Source organism: Phyllobates terribilis, unplaced genomic scaffold, assembly GCF_046119375.1.
Source record: "Phyllobates terribilis strain yellow unplaced genomic scaffold, ASM4611937v1 Scaffold_4__5_contigs__length_816908805, whole genome shotgun sequence".
Classification (NCBI taxonomy): domain Eukaryota; kingdom Metazoa; phylum Chordata; class Amphibia; order Anura; family Dendrobatidae; genus Phyllobates; species Phyllobates terribilis.
In genome coordinates, this window is record NW_027362764.1 from 530,751,397 (window position 1) to 530,773,932 (window position 22,536).

General features: G+C 45.2%; 1 protein-coding gene across 3 annotated transcripts in view; it reads left to right on the forward strand.

Annotated features, from left to right (window-relative positions):
- Positions 1–2,123, forward strand: part of MBP (myelin basic protein) — a 200,193-nt gene extending 198,070 nt beyond the window's left edge. For all 3 annotated transcript variants that reach the window (XM_073678922.1, XM_073678920.1, XM_073678921.1), the window contains one exon: positions 713–2,123. In XM_073678922.1, coding sequence (XP_073535023.1) covers positions 713–763 — 51 coding nt within the window. In that variant the 3' untranslated portion in view covers positions 764–2,123. The remainder of the gene's footprint in view (positions 1–712) is intronic.
- The last annotated feature ends 20,413 nt before the right edge of the window (positions 2,124–22,536 follow it).

Below are 22,536 nucleotides of genomic sequence, written 5' to 3' on the forward strand. Positions count from 1 at the left end.
ATGATTGTGATGGTGCGGTGGCAGGACAGACACCATGCAGGAGCAAATAAAGAAAGCAGGCTTCCTAATCTGGATGGGCTATAAGAACGTTGGCCCATATGGCACTGCCCGGTTAATCGGCACTCTCCTAGCAATCAACACTGCTGGATACCATGGTCTTAGATTTACTACCCCCTAAAGGCTGCAGAGGGTCCCCGCACCATAGGATATGCTCAAATCATGAGTTGAGAGCAGTGCAGTATCTCTACAGAAAATTCTATTACATAATGTATCTGGGATGACGATAGTGTTTTCCTGCATGTATTGCTTATTGGCAGTGCTCAGTATATTTCATCACAAGCGTCTATCCTGTCGATTTAGTTCAGTCACTGCTGGAGGACAGGTTGGGAAAATGGGCAATTGTCCATGTGCCAGATTCTTCTTTCACGTGCCACATATGCAATGTACCTTCTATGGTAACACTATTAAAAAAAATTATTGCCTCTCGGAGACCTGGCTCATTAGTGCCGCCAACATATTTTGTTCTCATCATGTAACAAAATAAATCTGTACTCTGAAACGCTATACTATGTACGTATTCTAGCGCTTCAGAGTGCAGCTTTAATTAGTTAGTTATATAGCGTGGCTCTCTTAGCTTGCACCTGTTCACATTTGTGCCGGTCAGTTTTTCGATATTTGTTCTCATCAAGTGTTATGGGTTTGTTTCTTTCAGGGAGGAGGAAGAGACATCCGATCCCGATCATCTTCCCCCATGAGGCGCTGAAGCCTCCGAGATGCCTGCTCCAAGTGATACACCCGCCTCTGTAACCTGAAGTGCCATTACCAATAACCTTACTACTCTATATAACGCTCATAGGAATATAAACAATCTGTCAGGTGGAGACCGAGAGCGGAGACTGCGGTTAATTTGTGTTGCCAGTACCTGATTAAACATATAGTTGATTAATAGGATGATGGAAACACAGTGATGAACTCTGCTGTCTGTTCTAATCAAACATTAATACGGTCACGAGGCCACGTATGGCTTCGAAGACCCCAGATTTATTTTTCTTAGAATTCCTTTAAAATTGCACCCCTCGGTGATACGAGATGCAATGTGTTGCCTGGCCAGACAACATGGGAGATAGATAAGAAGTTAACAACCAAAACTTATATTTTATGAGGATTTGTTCTGCTTCTTGCTGCTTTGGGGTTATATAGTGGTGCTTTTTATGATTTTTCTTTCTATAACATCCATTCTCTCTCACATGCATGTTTTTCTTTCATACTAGGTAGAGACAGCAGTTCTTGAGGGTAGTTGGGTAAAAGGCAATTTTAGCATGTGAGAAGGGTGCAAGGTAAAGCTCATTGACTTGAGGCAGAGGACAATGGATACACCAAACCACAATAGGGAGTCTAGCTCTGTCCTTGCCATATTATGGGAGGAGAGAAATAGTGGGAGAGATTGGGTATTTCAGAAAGTCTAGAAATATCCTAGGTACTGTGCACACATACAGGTTAATCTGCTTCCTCTTGTCACAACTCTGGCTTATATAATTCTCTATAGTCTAGGAAACCTTATGCAAGCATGGCAAAAAAAAAAGAGCAATTGACTCGTAACCTTCTGCAAATGTTACCTTGGTGTATTAGTGCTGCCTTGCAGAATTATATTTAGACTACTTAATATTAGAGAGTTAACAGAAAGTTAACATTAATGACCTTCTTATATTAAGGGCCCTGGAAACCACAGATGCCCCAAATAGCTCTTCTGAATTGCACTGTTTTATTTTTCTCTTAATTAAGTAAAATGTACATTATATTGACCTTTATTTAATGGACCTTCCTTGATTTTCCATTTAATGGGGGAAATTATACTATACCGATGTTGCTATTTAAATGTATCTTGTTCATTAGTGTCACAACTTAATATGTTTCGGTACCATGTACTAATATACTGCTCTGGGTTATGGGGCTTTCAGTATGCCATAATGTGTCTGGCAGACTCTATACATCATGCCAAGATCATAGCCAGAACTTTTACTTTTTTATAGGTTTACACAGCAAAAAAACAAACACAAAGTGAACATTATCCTTTTAAGGTGTCATTAAAGTTATTGAAATAAAATAATCATATTAGAAATGGATGAGTTTTTGTATTGTCGTTATTGAAAGTGAGGATGTAATCTACAGCTTAAAAACAAACATATATGGGTGTGCTGCAAAAAAAAATAAATGTTGATCTGGGTGTAAAAATACAGTTTAATTACTACATACTGTATGTTGAACATCATGGCTCTATTCATCAAAGCAATTTTGCTAGAAATCTGGCATAAATTGCTGTGAAAAATTGTAAAAATTTTTCGAAACTCGTAATTGCACAAAACTTTTGTGACTTTTGGCAAGCTGGTTTAATTCATGACAAGCGGCGGTGTTCCTTTCACCAGAAATCTTACTCCAGTCAGAGACTGGAGTAATATTCGTGGCTTGGCACATGGAGGCTCATACCATTTGTCTAACACCCCTGATTTATTAAGAGACATACGCCTCTTAATTAATCAGGAATCTCTGACTTTAACATGCCCCCCTCATCAAGACCGGCGAGGAAATCACCTGTCTTGATGAATTAGGACCTAAAAGATTTTTTTATTACCTTTATATAGTATCTGAAACACTGTTGGAAGGTTTAAAAGGAGTTTGCATTACTATAAATGCATGTCTGCATTCTTCCAAACACAGTGCCACACCGGTCCAGAGGTTTTGGGTGCCTGAATTCACTTTAAAAAAATGAAATGCAATTCCAGGCAAAAGCCATTGACATACACCAAAATCTCTTAAAGGGCGTCTGTCAGTAGGATCAACCCTCTATATGGCCGTCTATATGACCATGTAGCTCACAGGAAGTAGAATAAAATGATACCTTGATATCCGCGATCTTATGTCTTATTCCAGAGAAATCCACCCTTTTCTTACCTGTAAATGAGCTATTTTCTGCATGAGAATCAGCCCGCAGAGCGTATTTTACATAAAAGGAGGCATTGCCAGTGTGAGACATGTAACTAACATAGAACAGTAGAACTGAACTTATTCCCATAACAAACACTTTAGCAGTTGCAGCTCTCACAGCTTTGCTGTATTGTAACAATATTGCAACACTGTCTGCCTGTGAGATGGAAGGTGAAGCTGAGAGGAACCTGTAGATGTGTCAGTTGTAATCACACACAGCTCTGCAGTGAGATCAGGAGAGCAGACTGTCAGTCACTACATGTCTCACACTGGAAACTCCCCCTTCATGTAAAATAATCTCTGGAGGCAGACTCTCATGCAGATCAGTGTCCGGTCCATAGTCCAGGACAGCTCATTTCTCATTTGCATACAAGAAAAACTTGGATTTCTCTAGAATAAGACATCAGATTGCAGATATCAAGGTATCATTTTATTCAGCTTCCTATGACCTACATTCCCATATGGATGGCTTAGGAGGGTTGATCCTACTAACAGATTCCCTTTAAAGGAGCACGCTTTCCAGTACCCCCTTTCCTGAGTGCAGCCCTACTGAAATGCCCTATATAATCACAGGGTCATCAACACTGCACACAACTACTGCCCTCCTCGCCTGGGCTACTGCTCCCATCATTGCTATATGCAGAGGGCCTGAAATAAGCATACACATTATAGCTTAATCCCCCGTAGAAATTCAGCAATGTGAATATATTGATGTAACCCTCAAAGACGTACTGTATCTACCACATAGAAAGCCCATATGTGAACAGGGATCATAGTGTAGGCCATTGACAAGGAGATATGCCACAAAATTGCTGAGTTCTGGCTCATACACAGCTGAAGTCGAGGTACAGCACATACCCAGAGTCTACAAGTGAACGGCCCATGTGTCAGCATAGAAGACTGACGAGAGCAAATCATAGCGGTATGAGCATGGAAGGGCAGGGACGCCATGACTTATTGGCCTTCCTACACTGCCCAGATGATTCAAGTACAAATGATGGAAAAGGCCAATGAGCAAATTCAATCCTTTCAGTCCAGAAATTGGAAATGTGATCAAAAATAGATTTTTTTATATTTAGTTATGGCCAAAAATATCAATTTACATAAAAAGTCTATATGACTAGAAAAATGTCAGCTTTTGGTCACATTGTTTACAAAAACTCTGCCCCTGGTGTTCACAGGTGATTTGTGGTACTACATCCCTGCCATAATCACTTCAAAGGAGCTGAGCTGCAATCCCAGACACAACTCGTAAAGAAAATCATCTGTTCAGATACCTCTTTTTGATCAATATAACTTTAAAAATCAAATAATAATTAAGGATGCAAAAATAAAACAACGAAAAATAAGGACCTAAAAGTAGCACATCGCCAACAATGAGAAGAACTGAAAACTGGGGACAATAAACCAGCTACATAAAACAAAACACTATGTACCTGTGCCTGCATGAAAAAAACACAAGGACCCATAACACTTGAAGCAATAGATACTGAATCCGTACATGCGGGAGCACACACGTTAATAGTCCTGGGACCTGTATTGTTCAACATCTTTATCAATGATTTAGATGAAGGAATTGAGGGTAAACTGATTAAATTTGCTGATGACACAAAGCTAGGAGGGATAGCTAATACTAGAGAAGAGAGAGAGAGGATTCAAAAAGACCTAAATAAACTGGAGCAGTGGGCAGCAACCAACAGAATGGTTTTTAACAGGGAAAAATGCAAAGTACTACATCTGGGCAATAAAAATGAAAAAAAGCATATACAGAATGGGAGGAATAGAGCTAAGCAACAGTACATGTGAAAAAGACTTAGGTATACTAATAGATCATAGACTGAACATGAGTCAACAGTGTGATGCAGCAGCAAAAAAGGCAAATACAATTCTGGGATGTATTAACAGAAGCATACAGTCTAGATCACGTGAAGTCATTATCGGTCTTTACTCCTCTTTGGTCAGACCTCATCTGGAATACTGTGTACAGTTTTGGGCACCACATTTTAAAAAAGACATAGACAAACTGGAGCAAGTTCAGAGAAGAGCAACCAGAATGGTGACTGGTCTGCAAACCATGTCCTATGAGGAACGGTTGCAGGATTTGGGAATGTTTAGCTTGCAAAAAAGAAGACTGAGAGGAGACTTAATAGCTGTCTACAAATATATCAAGGGCTGTCACATTGTAGAAGGATCATCTTTATTCTCATTTGCACAAGGAAAGACTAGAAGCAATGGGATGAAACTAAATGGGAGGAGACACAGATTAGATATTAGAAAAAACTTTTTGACAGTTAGGGTGATTAATGAGTGGAACAGGCTGCCACGAGAGGTGGTGAGTTCCCCTTCAATGGACGTCTTCAAATAGAGGCTGGACAGACATCTGTCTGAGATGATTTAGTGAATCCTGCTTTGAGCAGGGGGTTGGACCAGATGACCCAGGAGGTCCCTTCCAACTCTACCATTCTATGATTCTATTCTATGATTCATGCAGGGAACAAATGATTCATTGCTACAAACAGACAGAAGCAATGAAATAAGCAGTCACTAGTGGCAAAACAGATCATGCTGAGCATGAAAAACACAGCAAATGAGAGCTGACACCTCTTTTACTGCAGACTAGAAATCTATATATAAGCCCCCAAGCACCTCTGTGTATATATATATATATATATATATATATATATATATATATATATTTATATATAGTACAGACCTAAAGTTTGGACACACCTTCTCATTTAAAGATTTTTCTGTATTTTCATGACTATGAAAATTGTACATTCACACTGAAGGCATCAAGACTATGAATTAACACATGTGGAATTATATACTTAACAAAAAAGTGTGAAACAACTGAAAATATGTCTTATATTCTAGGTTCTTCAAAGTAGCCACCTTTTGCTTTGATGACTGCTTTGCACACTCTTGGCATTCTCTTGATGAGCTTCAAGAGGTAGTCACCGGAAATGGTTTTCACTTCACAGGTGTGCCCTGTCAGGTTTAATAAGTGGGATTTCTTGCCTTATAAATGGGGTTGGGACCATCAGTTGTGTTGTGCGGAAGTCAGGTGGATACACAGCTGATAGTCCTACTGAATAGACTGTTAGAATTTGTATTATTGCAAGAAAAAAGCAGCTAAGTAAAGAAAAACGAGTGGCCATCATTACTTTAAGAAATGAAGGTCATATATATACATATATACATATACACTGGTCAAAAATATAAAGGGAACACTTAAAAGACAGAATATAACTCCAAGTACATCAAACTTCTGTGAAATCAAACTGTCCACTTAGGAAGCAACACTGATTGACTTTCAATTTCACATGCTGTTGTGCAAATGGAATAGACAATAGATGGAAATTATTGGCAATTATCAAGACACCCTCAATAAAGGAGTTGTTCTGCAGGTGGGGACCACAGACCACATCTCAGTACCAATGCTTTCTGGCTGATGTTTTGGTCACTTTTGAATGTTGGTCGTGCTTTCACACTCGTGGTAGCATGAGACGGACTCTACAACCCACAGAAGTTGCTCAGGTAGTGCAGCTCATCCAGGATGGCACATCAATGCGAGATGTGGCAAGAAGGTTAGCTGTGTCTGTTAGCGTAGTGTCCAGAGGCTGGAGGCGCTACCAGGAGACAGGCCAGTACACCAGGAGACGTGGAGGGGGCCGTAGGAGGGCAACAACCCAGCAGCAGGACCGCTACCTCCGCCTTTGTGCAAGGATGAACAGGAGGAGCACTGCCAGAGCCCTGCAAAATGACCTCCAGCAGGCCACAAATATGCATGTGTCTGCACAAACGGTTAGAAACCGACTCCATGAGGGTGGTATGAGGACCCTACGTCCCCAGATGGGGGTTGTGCTCACAGCCCAACAACGTGCAGGACGCTTGGCATTTGCCACAGAACACCAGGATTGGCAAAGTCGCCACTGGCACCCTGTGCTCTTCACAGATGAAAGCAGGTTCACACTGAGCATGTGACAGATGTGACAGAGTCTGGAGACGCTGTGGAGAGTGATCTGCTGCCTGCAACATCCTTCAGCATGACCGGTTTGGCAGTGGGTCAGTAATGGTGTGGGGTAGCATTTCTTTGGAGGGCCGCACAGCCCTCCATGTGCTCGCCAGAGGAAGCCTGACTGCCATTAGGTACCGAGATGAGATCCTCAGACCCCTTGTGAGACCATATGCTGGAGCGGATGGCCCTGGGTTCCTCCTAATGCAGGACAATGCCAGACCTCATGTGGCTGGAGTGTGTCAGCAGTTCCTGCAAGATGAAGGCATTGAAGCTATGGACTGGCCCGCCAGTTCCCCAGACCTGGACCCGATTGAGCACATCTGGGACATCATGTCTCGCTCCATCCACCAACATCACGTTGCACCACAGACTGTCCAGGACTTGGCGGATGCTTTAGTCCAGGTCTGGGAGGAGATCCCACAGGAGACTATCCGCAACCTCATCAGGAGCATGCCCAGGTGTTGTAGGGAGGTCATACAGGCACGTGGAGGCCACACACAATACTGAGCCTCATTTTGACTTGTTTTAAGGACATTACATCAAAATTGGATCAGCCTGTAGTGTGTTTTTCCACTTTAATTTTGGGGGTGACTCCAAATGCAGGCCTTCATTGGTTAATAAATTGGATTTCCATTGATGATTTTTGTGTGATTTTGTTGTCCTTAATATGTTAAGGAACATCCTTTCCAGGGTAATGACTTGTATATAAGGCAAAATAAATAACCAAAAACAAAAATACTCCTCCACACCATAAGCTATGTTCACACGTAGCGTTTTTGATACGTTTTTGCACTTTTGTTTCAACCGTGACAAATGCATTCACCATCCCGGCCCATAAGCACTTGTCCACGTGTCCGTGATTAGGTGGACTTTCAAGGTAACTGCATTGTTGAGGGCATGGCTTATATTTTGGGACACGTGCTTGTGTAATACGGGGACGTCACACCGGGAGAAATAGTGGCAGCTGGGGTCCAAGTACTGAGGGACGGCGGCCGCCATCAGGTTGTGGAATGCTTCCATCTCCACAAGCCTAAAAGGTAACATTTCGAGCACAAGCAGTTGCTAAATGTGGAAATTTAGTAATGTGGCCTGTGGGACGTTGGCTGCGTATTTGCGCTTGCGTTCTAAGGACTGGGGTATGGACAAGTGAACGCTGAGCTGGGACAAGGATGTGGACGCGCTTCCTGATGCTGCATGCTGCTACTTGAGAGTGTGCAATGACAGGTGCAGGGCAGGAGGCATCTTCGCATGCACCATGGACAGGGGATTGGCTTGCATGCACAACAGCGGAAGAAGCAGTGCCACCCGCAGACACTGTTCCTGGACCCTGGGGTTCGGCCCACAAAGTTGGGTGCTTTGCTGCCTTGTGCCTGATCATGCTGGTGGTAGTCAGGCTGGTAGTTTTGCCACCTCTGCTGATGCTGGCCTGGCAGGTGGTGCTAATGGCCTTTTTGGGGTTATCGGCAGAGTCTTTAAAAAACAACCAGACTCGGGAAGACCTAACAGTTATACTGGCAACTTCCTTCGTGTTGGTGTTACGGGGAATGGTTGCTTGCCTTCTGTCTGTGGCTACCACACTGCTTCTTCCTGCCTGTTGGGATGCTCTGCCTCCCTCCCCCTGTGTGCTGCTGTCCTCGCTCTGCATGTCCTCCTGCCAGGTTGGGTCAGTTACTATATCATCCACCACCTCGTCTTCCACTTCCACACCCTGGTTCTCCTCCTAACTTTCTGGCAATTGTGTCTCATCATAGTCCACCTCCTGTGACACTTTCCCACCGTCGCCTTCGTGTGACCGTGGCTGCTCAACTATTTGGGCATCGCTAAATGCGATCTCCTGTTGCCCCGCTTCAAGTGGACTGGGCGAGAGGCCCGAATCTATAAATGGAAAAATGAACAGCACTTCGGAGTGTCCAAGTGTGGTATCAGTTGTCTTCGGGCACTCGGCATGGTGGGACGAAGGAGGATCAGGGTGAGGAATATGCGGTCCAGACTCACGAATACTGAGACTTGACCGTGTGGAAGACAGGGTGGTGATGGTGGTGACTAAGTAACTGGAAGCATTATCTGCTATCCAACCAACAAACTTTTGACACTGCTCTGGGTTCAATAGTGATGTGCTGCGGTCCCCTAGGAATTGGGACAGGAAGGTCGGGCGAGAAGATGTGGGTGTTTGTTGTGGCACAATTTCAGCTTGCCCACGGACTTGGCCTCTGCATGCACCATCACCATCACGTCCAGTTCCCAGTCCCTTGCCATGTGCCTTGCCCATTTTAAATGGAGGACAATATCTTCCACACTCAATTGAATTTGGAGCGAACTTATATGTGATCCGTGTGACGGAGAAACCACAGTTTTAAATACCTGGCCTGTAGGTAACTATTTTGAACAGCAAACAGGTGTGAAAAACTTTGCTGACACACTGAAACAATTTTTTAATGGAGGCCAGAAATGGCAGTATTTTCTGAAAACGTATATGTGATCCGTGTGATGGCGAAACCACAGTTTTAAATAGCTGGAATTTTAGTGCTGTAATATGGAAAGAACCTGGCTGTATTCTGCATTGCCAACAAGCAAATGGCGCAGAAAAACGGTGTTCTCTGGATTGCTTTTTAAGCAAATATTGAGGGTTAAGATCCAAAATAAATTATTCCTGGCCCCTGAGACCTGGGCCTATGTCTAGAAATGTCTAACAGCAGCAGCAGCAGACAGAAGTGGAATGGAGTCTCTTGTGCTATATGCACTGCAGTCTTCTATATACACTGCCTACCTGCCTATATGCACTGCCTGCCTGATATCTCTGCGGATGGATTAGGCCTCAGAAGGACTGTTTCTTGAGATGGATATGTGTAATATGCTTCTGTTCTACCTACACTACCTAATAAACAAGCGAATCTCTCCCTAGCTTAGCAGCAGCTCTCCCTACACTGTCTGATTGCGGAGTAGACTGACGAGCACCTTGCCACCAGGTCTGATATAGACCTGATGACGCTGTGCGGCCAGCCATTCACTGTCATACCACAACCAACATGTCTGCAGCATTACAGTGAGTGGCAGGCAATCCCTGCATGTTTATTGGCTCTGTAAACAGCGCCAAACATGCAGGGAGGGGACCCGAGCATCCGCCCGAGCATCTCGCAAGTACCGAGTACTTGCGAGTATGCTCGCTCATCACTAATAATAATGAATCATTAAGATTATAAGTGATGTGTTTATAGCTTAGAATACTGAAGTGGAAACATTAGCAGCATTTACTATAAATTGTAAAATGATAATTACAATCACAATAATCTCTACTACTTTCTCCTGTTTCAAAAAAGAAATAAAAAATATTTTGATTTGAGAGTCCTCAGTGGTTGATACCTTTTAATGGCTAACTGAAAAGATGGTAATAAATTACAAGCTTTCGAGACTACTCAGGTCCCTTCATCAGGCACAGTATAACACAAATTCTGAAGAGTCACATATTTATACACAAGACACAGAAATAATGCAATAGATGAGACAAGTGACGTAAAGCAGAACTATTTGTATGGGAGAGGGATAAACAGTTGTGGCCGCAAATATTGGAATAGTTCATAGTAAGAAGTGTGAAAGTTTTATTATCCTTTGATTGAAGTCTGGTTCAGGGTTGTGATGTCCCTACAATTCTGAGGAGCACATTCCTTAGATGATGTAGAATTACATAAATCCATGCAACACATTCATTCCTGCACTGAGTTTGTCAAAGGTTTGTCATAAGTTTGTACTTACAGACTTTTCTGTCTCTATGAGATTTTAAATTACCTTTTAATACCATGTCCATGATGCCGTAATTGGGGATACAAAAATGTTTGGCCACAGGTACATCTATTCTTTTTTCTTTTATTGTGTGGCGATGAGAATTCATCCTTGTTCTAAGTTTTTGCCCTGTCTCCCCTACATACATACCCCCAGCTGTACATTTGGTACATATATATCTACTGGCTAACACAGTACAAAGATATATATTTTTCCTGTATCAAAATGGAGAAATAAAAAAAATATTTTTACGGACACTGGAAAACTTTTTCATATTTTTATGGACTGTACAGGAATTTTTCGCTGATCTGTAGTTACCGATGGGCCATCATCACCTTGTTGAAATTAAATGGAGCTGAAATAATGGAAACATCAGAATAAAGACAACTACCTGACTAGCTATTAAAATATGGAGCTTAGAACCATCTAACTGATCTTCTGTACAAAAGACAATTACTTGGGTAAATATATCGTAAATAGCAGAAAGTCATCATGGTGTTTTTTTTGTTGTACCTGAGTGTCACATAGCCTTCAGATACAGTACATGTGAAGTCCTGGCTCTCTTCCCCTTTCTTTGTCTGCTTTTTCTTTTTTACAACATAAAACCAAAATATTTTAGTACAGTATTTTTAATGCATAAAGTGTGAATAACTTTTTTCCTATAATGCTAGACGTCACATGTCATTATTTTAAGATTTTAATTGCTTTCCTATGACACAGGTGATTTTCAGTAATAGCTGGATAACAAAGTACATTTTTTGTTGGGTGCTTTTTCTCTTTCTGGGTTTTATTTTCTATTCTAACTATTAAGAAAGAGTGTATCTAGCAAAATTCAAATTCCCAAAATTGTGCGGATTTTTCCGAGAAATTTGATTGGCAACAAAGTTATTCACTGCTAATTGAATGTTCCCTATTAACCTCTGGGGTCTAATCAGACCCAAGAGCCTAAAAAATGTAACATGTAAAAAACAAACCAAAAAAACGTATACTCTCCTCACTGCTCAACTATCTTGGTCCTCCGTTGCTCCCTGCTCGGCTCTCCAAGCCTCTGTCACACTGCATTTTTGGCCCAGTGTTCATTCTAAGCTGGGACTTCCGGCTGTGAGCAGGCCTCAGTCTTGCGCAGTGGCCTTGTGATGCTTGCTCGCAGCCTGATGGCCTTGCCAAAGGCACTGGAGATCACTGCATATGTACAGTGTCCTCCAGGGCCTGGTCATGGCAGCTAGTCCCGGCTGAACACTGGGCCGGACATGTGGAGAAGTGTACAAGGAACAGTTGGGGCCGCCAAAGAGGTGAGCGTTGAGGTTTTATTTCTTTTTAACTTTAAAAAAAAGTTATACTCACCGCAGCCCTCTCCAGGTGCCACCACTGCTCTCTGTCAGGTCCTCTTTTTCGGCATGCCACATCACCATTCCTGTATTAATTCTAGGCCAGGACTTCTGGATGTCAGCAGGCCCCAGAGGTGCACAGTGCACAGTGACATCATGAGGTCTGAACGCAGCCAGAAGTCCGGGAGGTCATTGGCCGGAAATCTCAACCCAGAGTGAACGCCAGTGGGATGGAGGTTTGGAGAATCGGACAGGGAGCAGCAGGGGGCACGGCCAGAGAAGTGAGTAGTGAGTTGAGTATGTTTTTTTTAACCTTTTGTCGGCTTTCTACTGTTCAACAAGATGGTGGCCACAGCCAGTAGCTATTTTGCTGAATTTGTACAGAGCAAATTACAAAAAAAATCTGTATTCTCTGTATTCAGAATGTGGATTTTTTGTAAAATTCAAGTAGAATTAAATGTCACATCAATAAATATGCTCATCTCTAGTAACTATGGACAAAAATAACTTTTCTCCAAAAATTCCATTGGATTGTTAAACTTATAGTATAGGCTACTATTAGCGCAGTGTTCCCTACAACGACCTGTGCTTACTTTGATATGGATTTTGGAGCTGACAGACTCCCTATGGGTGCAGAGGAGGTCGAGCATGCTCCTGTCTCTACATTCAATGTCTAGATGGCTGATGGAAACAGCTCAGTTTCACTTAATAGAGATTTAAGGATAAATTTAAAACAAAATAGAAGTCAATATAAACAAATTCTCATTCAGTTCACCTCTGCGTTTTGAAGATATAAAGGAAATATGCAAAGTGAGGAAGCGGATGTTGTTCCTGAAGTGCTACTGAAATGTTCGACACTGTTACGGGTCCGGATGGTGGAACCTCTGTGCTTCGGTGCAAGGAGGGACCAGAGGGGCGTGACTAAGTGCCTACTCGGCCTGACCCAGGTCACACGGTGGCTTAGTCGACTCTGTGAACCAGGGAGGGACCGGGCAAGTGTACCAGGTGCCACTCTGGGACCGACCTTGTGTGAGAGCAGGCGACTCCCATGGGTCAGATGACAGGAGCTGACCGGTACAGCGGATGAGCACGGCAGGCAGGCTGGCGGGTGGTCCAGGTAGATAAGCAGGCAGGTACGGCTGATAGCCAGACAGGCGCTCCGGGTAGGCAAGCAGGCGGGCACGACAGGTTACTTGGCAGGTGCTCTGGGTAGGCAAGCTGGCGGGTACGACAGGTTACTTGGCAGGTGCTCCGGGTTGGCAGGCTGGCGGGCATGGAAGGAAACTGGCAGGTGCTCCGGGTAGACAGGCTGGCGGGCACAGCAGGTAACTGGCAGGTACTCCAGGTAGGCAGGCTGGCGGGCACGGCAGGTAACTGGCAGACTGGCGGGCAGAACTATTAGACAGACTGGCGGGCTGGACTGTAGACAGACTGGCAGGCTGGACTGCTAGACAGACTGGCGGGCAGGACTGATAGGCAGCGGAACCTGAGGGCTGAAGCAAGTGATAGGACACGGATCAACAACCTTGCACAGGCACCTCCATTTTGGAGGAGGTGCCTTATTTAGGAGAAGTCCTCCGGCCATTGGCCGGGCACTCTTTAGGACGGCGCGCGCGGCCCCTTTAAGAGAAAGGGAGAGCGCGCCCTAAGCACAGTGCCCGGGAAGCTGCGCGCGGTGCGTGCCACAGCAGCTGGGGAGCAGGAAGACGCCGGACCAGGACTGCGGCGGTGAGGGAAACGGCGTCTCTGCCCGGTAGGAGGCAGAGACGCCGATGCTACAGTACCCACACCTTTACGCCCCCTCTTCTTTAGGCCCGCGAGAAATTTTTTAAGAAGATGAGGGGCATAAATGTTCTTCCTGGGTTCCCAAGACCTCTCCTCTGGGCCAAACCCCTTCCAATTAACAAGAAAAAAAGTCTTTCCTCTTACCCTCTTGGTGGCCAAAATGTTTTCTACCTCAAAGACGTCCTCAGCGGAGACTGGAGCTGGAGTGATACCTGGATCGTCAGAGAAGGAATTAAGGACAACAGGTTTGAGGAGGGATACATGATAGGAGTTGGGAATCTGTAAGGTGACCGGGAGTTTCAGCTTGTAAGCCACGGGATTGATTTGGTTCAGAACTTCGAACGGACCAATGAAAAGAGGACCCAACTTATAAGAAGTTATCTTGAGATGGACATATTTGGAGGAAAGCCAGACCTTGTCTCCCGGATGGAATTGAGGCGGATCCAGACGTCTCTTATCAGCATGTTTCTTCATCCGCTCGGAGGACTGAAGAAGTGCAGATCTAGTATCTTCCCAAATAGTCGAAAATTCGCTGACAAGAGACTCTGCAGCAGGATTGTCCACTGAAGAGGAGACTGGAAACGGAATCCGGGGGTGTTGACCGAAGACCACAAAAAACGGGGATTTAGTAGAAGACTCGCTCTCATGGTTGTTATAGGAGAACTCTGCCCAGGGCAGGAGCTCAACCCAATCGTTATGGTGAGCGTTGACAAAGTGCTGAAGAAAGCTGTTAAGGATCTGGTTGATACGTTCCACTTGACCATTGGACTGAGGATGATAAGCAGAAGAGAAATCCAAAGAGACATCCAGCAGCTTGCACGTAGCTCTCCAGAAGCGCAAAGTGAACTGAACTCCGCGATCAGACACAATGTGGAGGAGTAGGCAATGGAGACGGAAGATGTGATGGATGAAGTCCTTAGCCAGCACAGATGCAGATGGAAGACCAGGCAGAGGGATGAAGTGGGCCATTTTAGAAAAGCAGTCAGCGACCACCCAAATGACAGTACAACTGGCAGAAACAGGGAGATCTGTGATGAAGTCCATTGCAATGTGTTGCCATGGAGCGGAAAGCACGGGAAGAGGAAGGAGAAGGCCGGATGGAAGGTGCCTGGGTATCTTGTTATGAGCACAAGAGGAACAAGCCGTGACAAAGTCCGCAAAATCCTTGCGCAGGGAAGGCCACCAGTAATGTCGGGCGATGAGCAGAAAGGTCTTCCTCTGGCCAGCATGCCCGGCTAGTTTGAATGAATGGCCCCAGAGTAGAACCTTCTTTCGATCTGGAACCACTACAAAGGTCTTACTGGGTTGAAGATGAGACAGGTCAAATGGAGCAACAGTCATTACTTTGGAGGGGTCATTGATATGTAGAGGCTCCTCCTCTTGGTCGGAAAACAGGAATGAGCTGGATAGAGCGTCAGCTTTAATGTTCTTGTCCGCCGGGCGGTAATGCAGAGTGAAGCAGAATCGGGCAAAGAATAGAGACCACCTGGCCTGACCCGGATTTAGCCTCTGGGCGTTCTGCAAATAAGCGAGGTTTTTGTGGTCAGTGTAGATGACCACCAGGTGCAGAGCCCCCTCCAGCAAGTAGCGCAACTCCTCCAGCGCTAATTTGATGGCCAGCAGCTCACGATCTCCTATGGACTAGTTGTGCTTGGACGAGGAGAAGAGCTTGGAGAAGAAGCCGCAGGTCACCATTCTCCCGGACGAGGATTTTTGGGTGAGCACCGCTCCGGCTCCGGAGGAGGAAGCATCTACCTCCAGGAAGAACTGCTTGTTGCAATCCAGACGGTGCAGCACAGGAGCGGAGGAGAAGGCTTGTTTAAGGGAGACGAAGGCCTCCTCTGCTTCGGAAGTCCATTCCCTGGTATTTGCTCCTTTGCGGGTGAGCGCGGAGATGGGAGCAGTCCGGGAGGAGAAATGAGGAATGAAGAGGCGGTAATAGTTTGCGAAGCCCAGGAATCGCTGAATCGCCTTCATCCCCTCAGGTCGGGGCCACTTTAAGACAGCAGACACCTTCTCGGGATCCATCCGCAGACCAGTCTCGGAGATAATATAGCCCAGGAATGGCAGAGAGGTTTGCTCAAAGAGGCATTTCTCGAATTTTGCGTATAGGCGATTCTACCGGAGCCTTAGCAGAACCTGAAGAACATCCCTCCGGTGTGAGGGCAAATCCGGAGAGAAAACCAAGATATCATCCAGGTACACCACCACGCAAGAATACAGGAGATCACGGAAGATGTCGTTAACCAGCTCCTGGAAGATGGCAGGAGCATTGCAGAGACCAAAGGGCATCACGCGGTATTCGTAGTGACCATCCCGGGTGTTGAATGCCATCTTCCACTCATCTCCCTGGCGGATCCGGATCAAATTGTACGCCCCATGAAGATCGAGCTTGGTGAAGATCTTCGCGCCTTTAAGGCGGTCAAACAGCACCGAGGTGAGAGGCAGGGGGTACTTATTTTTGATGGTAATCTGGTTAAGGCCCCTGTAATTGACACCGGACGTCTTTCTTCTTGACGAAGAAGAATCCTGCTCCAGCCGGATAGGTGGATTTCTGGATAAATCCCCTAGCAAGATTCTCCTCTATGTACTCAGACATGGCACGGGTCTCAGCCAGAGACAAGGGGTAGATTCGCCCGCGAGGAGGTGAAGCACCAAGTATTAGGTCGATGGGGCAATCATACAGCCTATGAGGTGGTAGTGTCTCCGCTTCCTTTTTGTCAAAGACATCCGCATAGGACCAGTAGGGTGCCGGCAGACCAGGTAGATTAGCCGGAGTAGACGGGGGTCAAGCAGGACGAACCGGAACCAGACAGGACTCATGGCATTCCTGACCCCAACAGAGCACTTCACCAGATCTCCAATTCAGGACAGGCTCATGTCTTTGTAACAAGGATAGACCAAGAAAGAGGGGGTGAGAGAGACCGAACAGCACATGAAAGGAGATCTTCTCTGAGTGCAGCATTCCCACCTGAAGGGTTACAGGCTCTGTGATGAGCAAGATGGTCTCCGGAAGAAGCCTCCCATCCACGTAGGCAACCGCCAACGGTTCAGCCAGACATACGGTGGGAATCTGGTACCGCTCCACAACAGCTTATTGAATGAGATTCCCAGCGGCTCCGGCATCCAGATGGGCAGTCCCGAAGAACTGGGTCTCACCACTGGAAATAGAAACAGACAGAGTCAAGGACGGAGAGGATTTACTCTTGCCTAGGACGACCTCTCTGAGCGGTCCTAGACACTGGAGTTTCCCGGCCTCATCAGGCAGGAATGGATGAGATGCTCTATACTGCCACAGTAGAAGCAGCTCCCCTCGGCTCGGCGCGTCTCCAGGCGAGACTTGACCATCTTGGTTTGGTCAATTTGCATAGGCTCAGGCGAACATGCCCGGGAAATTGCTGGTTGCGAAGCTGGCCTTTGGAAAGTTGGAGCGAGACGCAGAAATCCTCTCTCCCGGGTAGTCTCTTTAGCACGTTCTTGAAAATGGATGTCAATCCGGGTAGCTAATGACACCAGGTCGTCCAGGGTGGAAGGGATGTCACGACCGGCTAGCTCATCTTTGATTCGTCCGGAAAGACCCTCCCAAAAGGTGAACACCAGGGCCTCGATGTTCCAGGTAATTTCAGATGCGAGGGTTCGGAAACGTATGGCATACTGGCCCACAGTGGAACTCTCTTGGTGGAGACGGAAAAGTGAGGAGGCAGTAGAAGATTTTCGTCAGGGTCATCGAAGACCTTCCGGAAGGCTGCGAGGAAAGCCAGAAGATTGGACATGAGGGGATCCCCTCTTTCCCACAGAGGGTTTAGCCATGCCAATGCCTCCCCGGTGAGGTGAGACATGATGAACGTCACCTTGTCCCGGTCGGAGGTGAACTGGTGTGCCAGGAGTTCAAAGTGCAGCGTGCACTGATTTATGAAGCCCCGACATAAGACGGGGTCACCATCAAAACGTGGAGACGCAGAGAGCCGGGGTCCAAAGCCGGGTGCCACAGCACCACTGGGTTGAGGTGCCACAGGAGCGGGTGCCACTCGGCAAGAGACGGACACAGACGGGGTGGACAGCGTGTCCAGGTGGGAGTTGACAGTCCACAGATAGGACAGGATAGTTTCCTGTTGGGATCTCTGACGTGAGACCTCCTGGTACAAGTCAGAGAGCAAAGGAGCCTGGGAGCCACCGGGTTCCATGGCCTGTGCAAACTGTTACAGGTCCGGATGGTGGAACCTCTGTGCTTCGGTGCAAGGAGGGACCAGAGGGGCATGACTAAGTGCCTACTCGGACTGACCCAGGTCACATGGCGGCTTAGTCGACTCCGTGAACCAGGGAGGGACCGGGCAGGCGAACCAGGTGCCACTCTGGGACCGACCTTGTGTGAGAGCAGTGGAAACGATAAAGGCTAGCACTCAACAAAGTGGAAAGGCACGGTGCTAGTGAAGGGAGCCAGTGGTTCCGTCAGTAATAAAGCATAAAAATCACTGCATACGTAGAGAGGTATGGTATAATTTAGGTGAAACTTTATTTGAAGGGTGATGCTTGAGGCAACTAGGACGTTTCAGCCAACACTGTGGCCTTGATCACAATGTCGCTGTAAGAAAATATGTACAAAAATATACAATAAGTGCAACAAATAGAAAACAACATATATACATATGTACAAAACAATGAATGAAAACATGTCCGTGTTATAATGCTGTTCACAGGGTACAGACAAAATTCAACCATAATAAATCGCTTGTGGTGAAAAAATGGTATACCAACCATGCTGCATTTTGAGAGCAGGTCATAATAACCACATGACAATGATCAGAGTCAAGAGTAAGAATTTTTTAGAAGAAAAAGTGCGACTTACCAAGTGGATAGACGCATCCGGGAAACAAAGGAGAAGAATTACCAGTAAAGTAGAAGTGAGGGGCAATTCTTAGATAAGGAAACCTATGAAATACAGTTATATGAAAAAGTTTGGGCACCCCTATTAATCTTAAGCTTAATGTTTTATAAAAATTGGTGTTTTTGCAACAGCTATTTCAGTTTGATATATGTAATAACTGTTGGACACAGTAATGTTTCTGCCTTGAAATGAGGTTTATTGTACTAACAGAAAATGTGCAATCTGCATTCAAACAAAATTTGACAGGTGCATAAGTATGGGCACCTCACCAGAAAAGTGACATTAATATTTAGTAGATCCTCCTTTTGCAAAAATAACAGCCTCTAGTCGCTTCCTGTAGCTTTTAATGAGTTCCTGGATCCTGGATGAAGGTATTTTTGACCATTCCTCTTTACAAAACAATTCCAGTTCAGTTAAGTTTGATGGTCGCCGAGCATGGACAGCCCTCTTCAAATGATCCCACAGATGTTCAATGATATTCAGGTCTGGGGACTGAGATGGCCATTCCAGAACATTGTAATTGTTCCTCTGCATGAATGCCTGAGTAGATTTGGAGCGGTGTTTTGGATCATTGTCTTGCTGAAAGATCCATCCCCTGCGTAACTTCAACTTTATCACTGATTCTTGAACATTATTGTCAGGAATCTGCTGATATTGAGTGGAATCCATGCGTCCCTCAACTTTAACAAGATTCCCAGTGCCGGCATTGGCCACACAGCCCCAAAGCTTGATGGAACCTCCACCAAATTTTACTGTGGGTAGCAAGTGTTTTTCTTGGAATGCTGTGTTTTTTTGCCGCCATGCATAACGCCATTTGTATGACCAAACAACTCAATCTTGGTTTCATCAGTCCACAGGACCTTCTTCCAAAAAGAAATTGGCTTCTCCAAATGTGCTTTTGCATACCTCAGCCGACTCTGTTTGTGGCGTGCTTGCAGAAACGGCTTCTTTCGCATCACTCTCCCATACAGCTTCTCCTTGTGCAAAGTGCGTTGTATAGTTGACCGATACACAGTGACACCATCTGCAGCAAGTTGATGCTGCAGCTCTCTGGAGGTGGTCTGAGGATTGTCCTTGACTGATTAACCATTCTTCTTCTCTGCCTTTCTGATGTTTTTCTTGGCCTGCCACTTCTGGCCTTAACATGAACTGTCCCTGTGTTCTTCCATTTCCTTACTATGTTCCTCACAGTGGAAACTGACAGGTTAAATCTCTCAGACAGCTTTTTGTATCCTTCCCCTGAACAACTATGTTGAATAATCTTTGTTTTCAGATCATTTGACAGTTGTTTTGAGGAGCCTATGATGCCACTCTTCAGAGGAGGTTCAAACAGGAGAACAACTTGCAAGTGGCCACTTTAAGTAGCTTTTCTCATGATTGCATACACCTGGCTATGAAGTTCAAAGCTCAATGAGGTTACAAAACCAAAAAAAGTGCTTTAGTACGTCAGTAAAAAGTAGGTAGGAGTATTTAAAACAAGAAAATGATAAGGGTGCCCATACTTATGCACCTGTCAAATTTTGTTTGAATGCAGATTGCACATTTTCTGTTAGTACAATAAACCTCATTTCAAGGCAGAAACATTACTGTGTCCAACAGTTATTACATATATCAAACTGAAATAGCTGTTGCAAAAACACCAATTTTTAAAAAACATTAAGCTTAAGATTAATAGGAGTGCCCAAACTTTTTCATATAACTGTATGAATGGGTTATCAATGACATGCTGATGGTGGATGGCAAAAAAAAGGGGGGGTGGGGCTTACCAATCTGGTAGGAGGTGTCTGGGTATAGACACGGATGAAGTATGCCCGTCAGTTAGAAAAGTGCTGGGTTCAGGGTGTCCTGGAGACAAGGACCACGTCTGCTGGAAAATTATAAATGGCGGACAGGCAAATATGGTCTGGTGCCGTGCTGCAGTTGGCTCGGTACTGTGTGCCACGTGTATGGGATATATGTTGCGAGATAATGTGGGAAGCGATAATGGCCAACTAGAAGGTATAAGGAGGTAAAGGTTATAAAAAGTAGTGTCAATAGAATTAATAAATAAGTCAACATTACCCCCATAGATTAAGGTCTCGGCAGGTGCGGTGCTCCAGAGAAGCCTGTACAGGGATCCGTGTGGATTTAAACGTGATCCCTTAAATGTTCTGAACCCTATAAGGGAAGGGGGTCAACAAAAAGTAAAGAGTGGCAGGGAACAGGGTACTGGTCTGGGTGAAGGGTTACTCACTGTCATTGTTGGTTCCAATACAAGTAAGCTGTCCCAAGTCCCCATTCCAGATGCAGAAAATATCGTCTATGTAACGATACCATGCAAGTGCATGAATGCGGAAAAGTGGGTGGGAGTATACGTGTTCTTTCTCAAATAGGTCCATGTATAGATTTGCATACGCCGGAGCGACGTTCGAACCCATTGCAGTCCCACACGTCTGCACAAAGAATTCATCTTCAAAAAGAAAGAAATTTTCACGTAGGACAAGGTTGAGAAGGTCAAGGCAAAGTTCCTTAGTTCTATTGTCCACGTTGGACTCATCTAGTGTATGTGTCACTGCTTCTATGCCTTTTTCATGGGATATGGACGTATATAGGCTACATACGTCAAATGTGCAGAGAAGACTATCTATGGGAATGGAGCCTATCTCAGTAAGTTTTTTCAGGAAATCACCTGTATCTAAAATGAAAGATTTTGTTTGGTGGGTGTAGGGGGTTAGTAGTTTCTCCAAAAAGATGGATAGAGGGTTAAGTATAGAACCTGTGGAGGCCACTATCGGACGTCCGGGTGGGTTATGTAGATCTTTATGGATTTTAGGGAGGGTGTATAGGACTGGGGTCACTGGATAATGGTTAGTGAGGAAAGTCCTAGCTTTATTGTCAGTAGTCTGCAAGTTTGGTGAGTACGGTGTCGATTGTTCGCCGTATCGTGGCCGTAGGGTCTATTTGAATTTTTTTGTAAGTAGTAATGTCTGCAAGTTGTCTCCTGATTTCTGTGACATATTGGGTTTTGTTCATGACCACGATAGCGCCACCCTTGTCCGCTGGTTTTATGATAATGTTTTTGATATTTTTGATAGACTCCAGGGCTTGTTTCTCAGGGGCTGATAGGTTGTTGTGAATGGGGAAGAGACCCAGACGCTGGTCATGTATAGAGCTTTTAACATCTCGCTCTAGTAGTTCAATAAATGTTTCTATGGCATGGTTAGTTTTGGGTGGCATAAAGTAGCTGGTGTTCCTAAGGCCCAAAGAATCTAGAGTGATCAAGTGAGTCTTGTCATTGATGGGTATTGTGTCTAAGTTACGGCTGAGAGGTTGAATTGTGTTCTCAAAGTGAGCTTTGAGTCTGATATTGCGGTAAAAATGGTGGAGATCCCTCTCAAGGTGGAATGAATCCCATCGGGGGGTCGGGCAAAATGATAGACCTTTGTTTAGTACATTTAATTCGAGGGGGGACAGTGAGTAGTCTGAAATGTTTACTATCAGGTTTGGACTCCTACCTGTGACCGTAGGACCATCTGTCGATCTCCGTCTCTTGTTCCTCGATCTCCTGGTGGCCGTGTGCCTAGATCTAAAAAAGCCGATCGTGGATTGGTTATGCCACCAGTCTCGCTCCCGGAGCCTGGTGAGGAACCTCCAGCAGAGGAACCCCCGGATGGTGTCTGGGCTCCCCGGGGGCAGCGGGATCTTGGTCGTTGTCATCTGGGGATTGGGTTGTCCCATCGGTAGACTGTTTTAGTGAGGTAGTCCTCTATGTCTCGCTG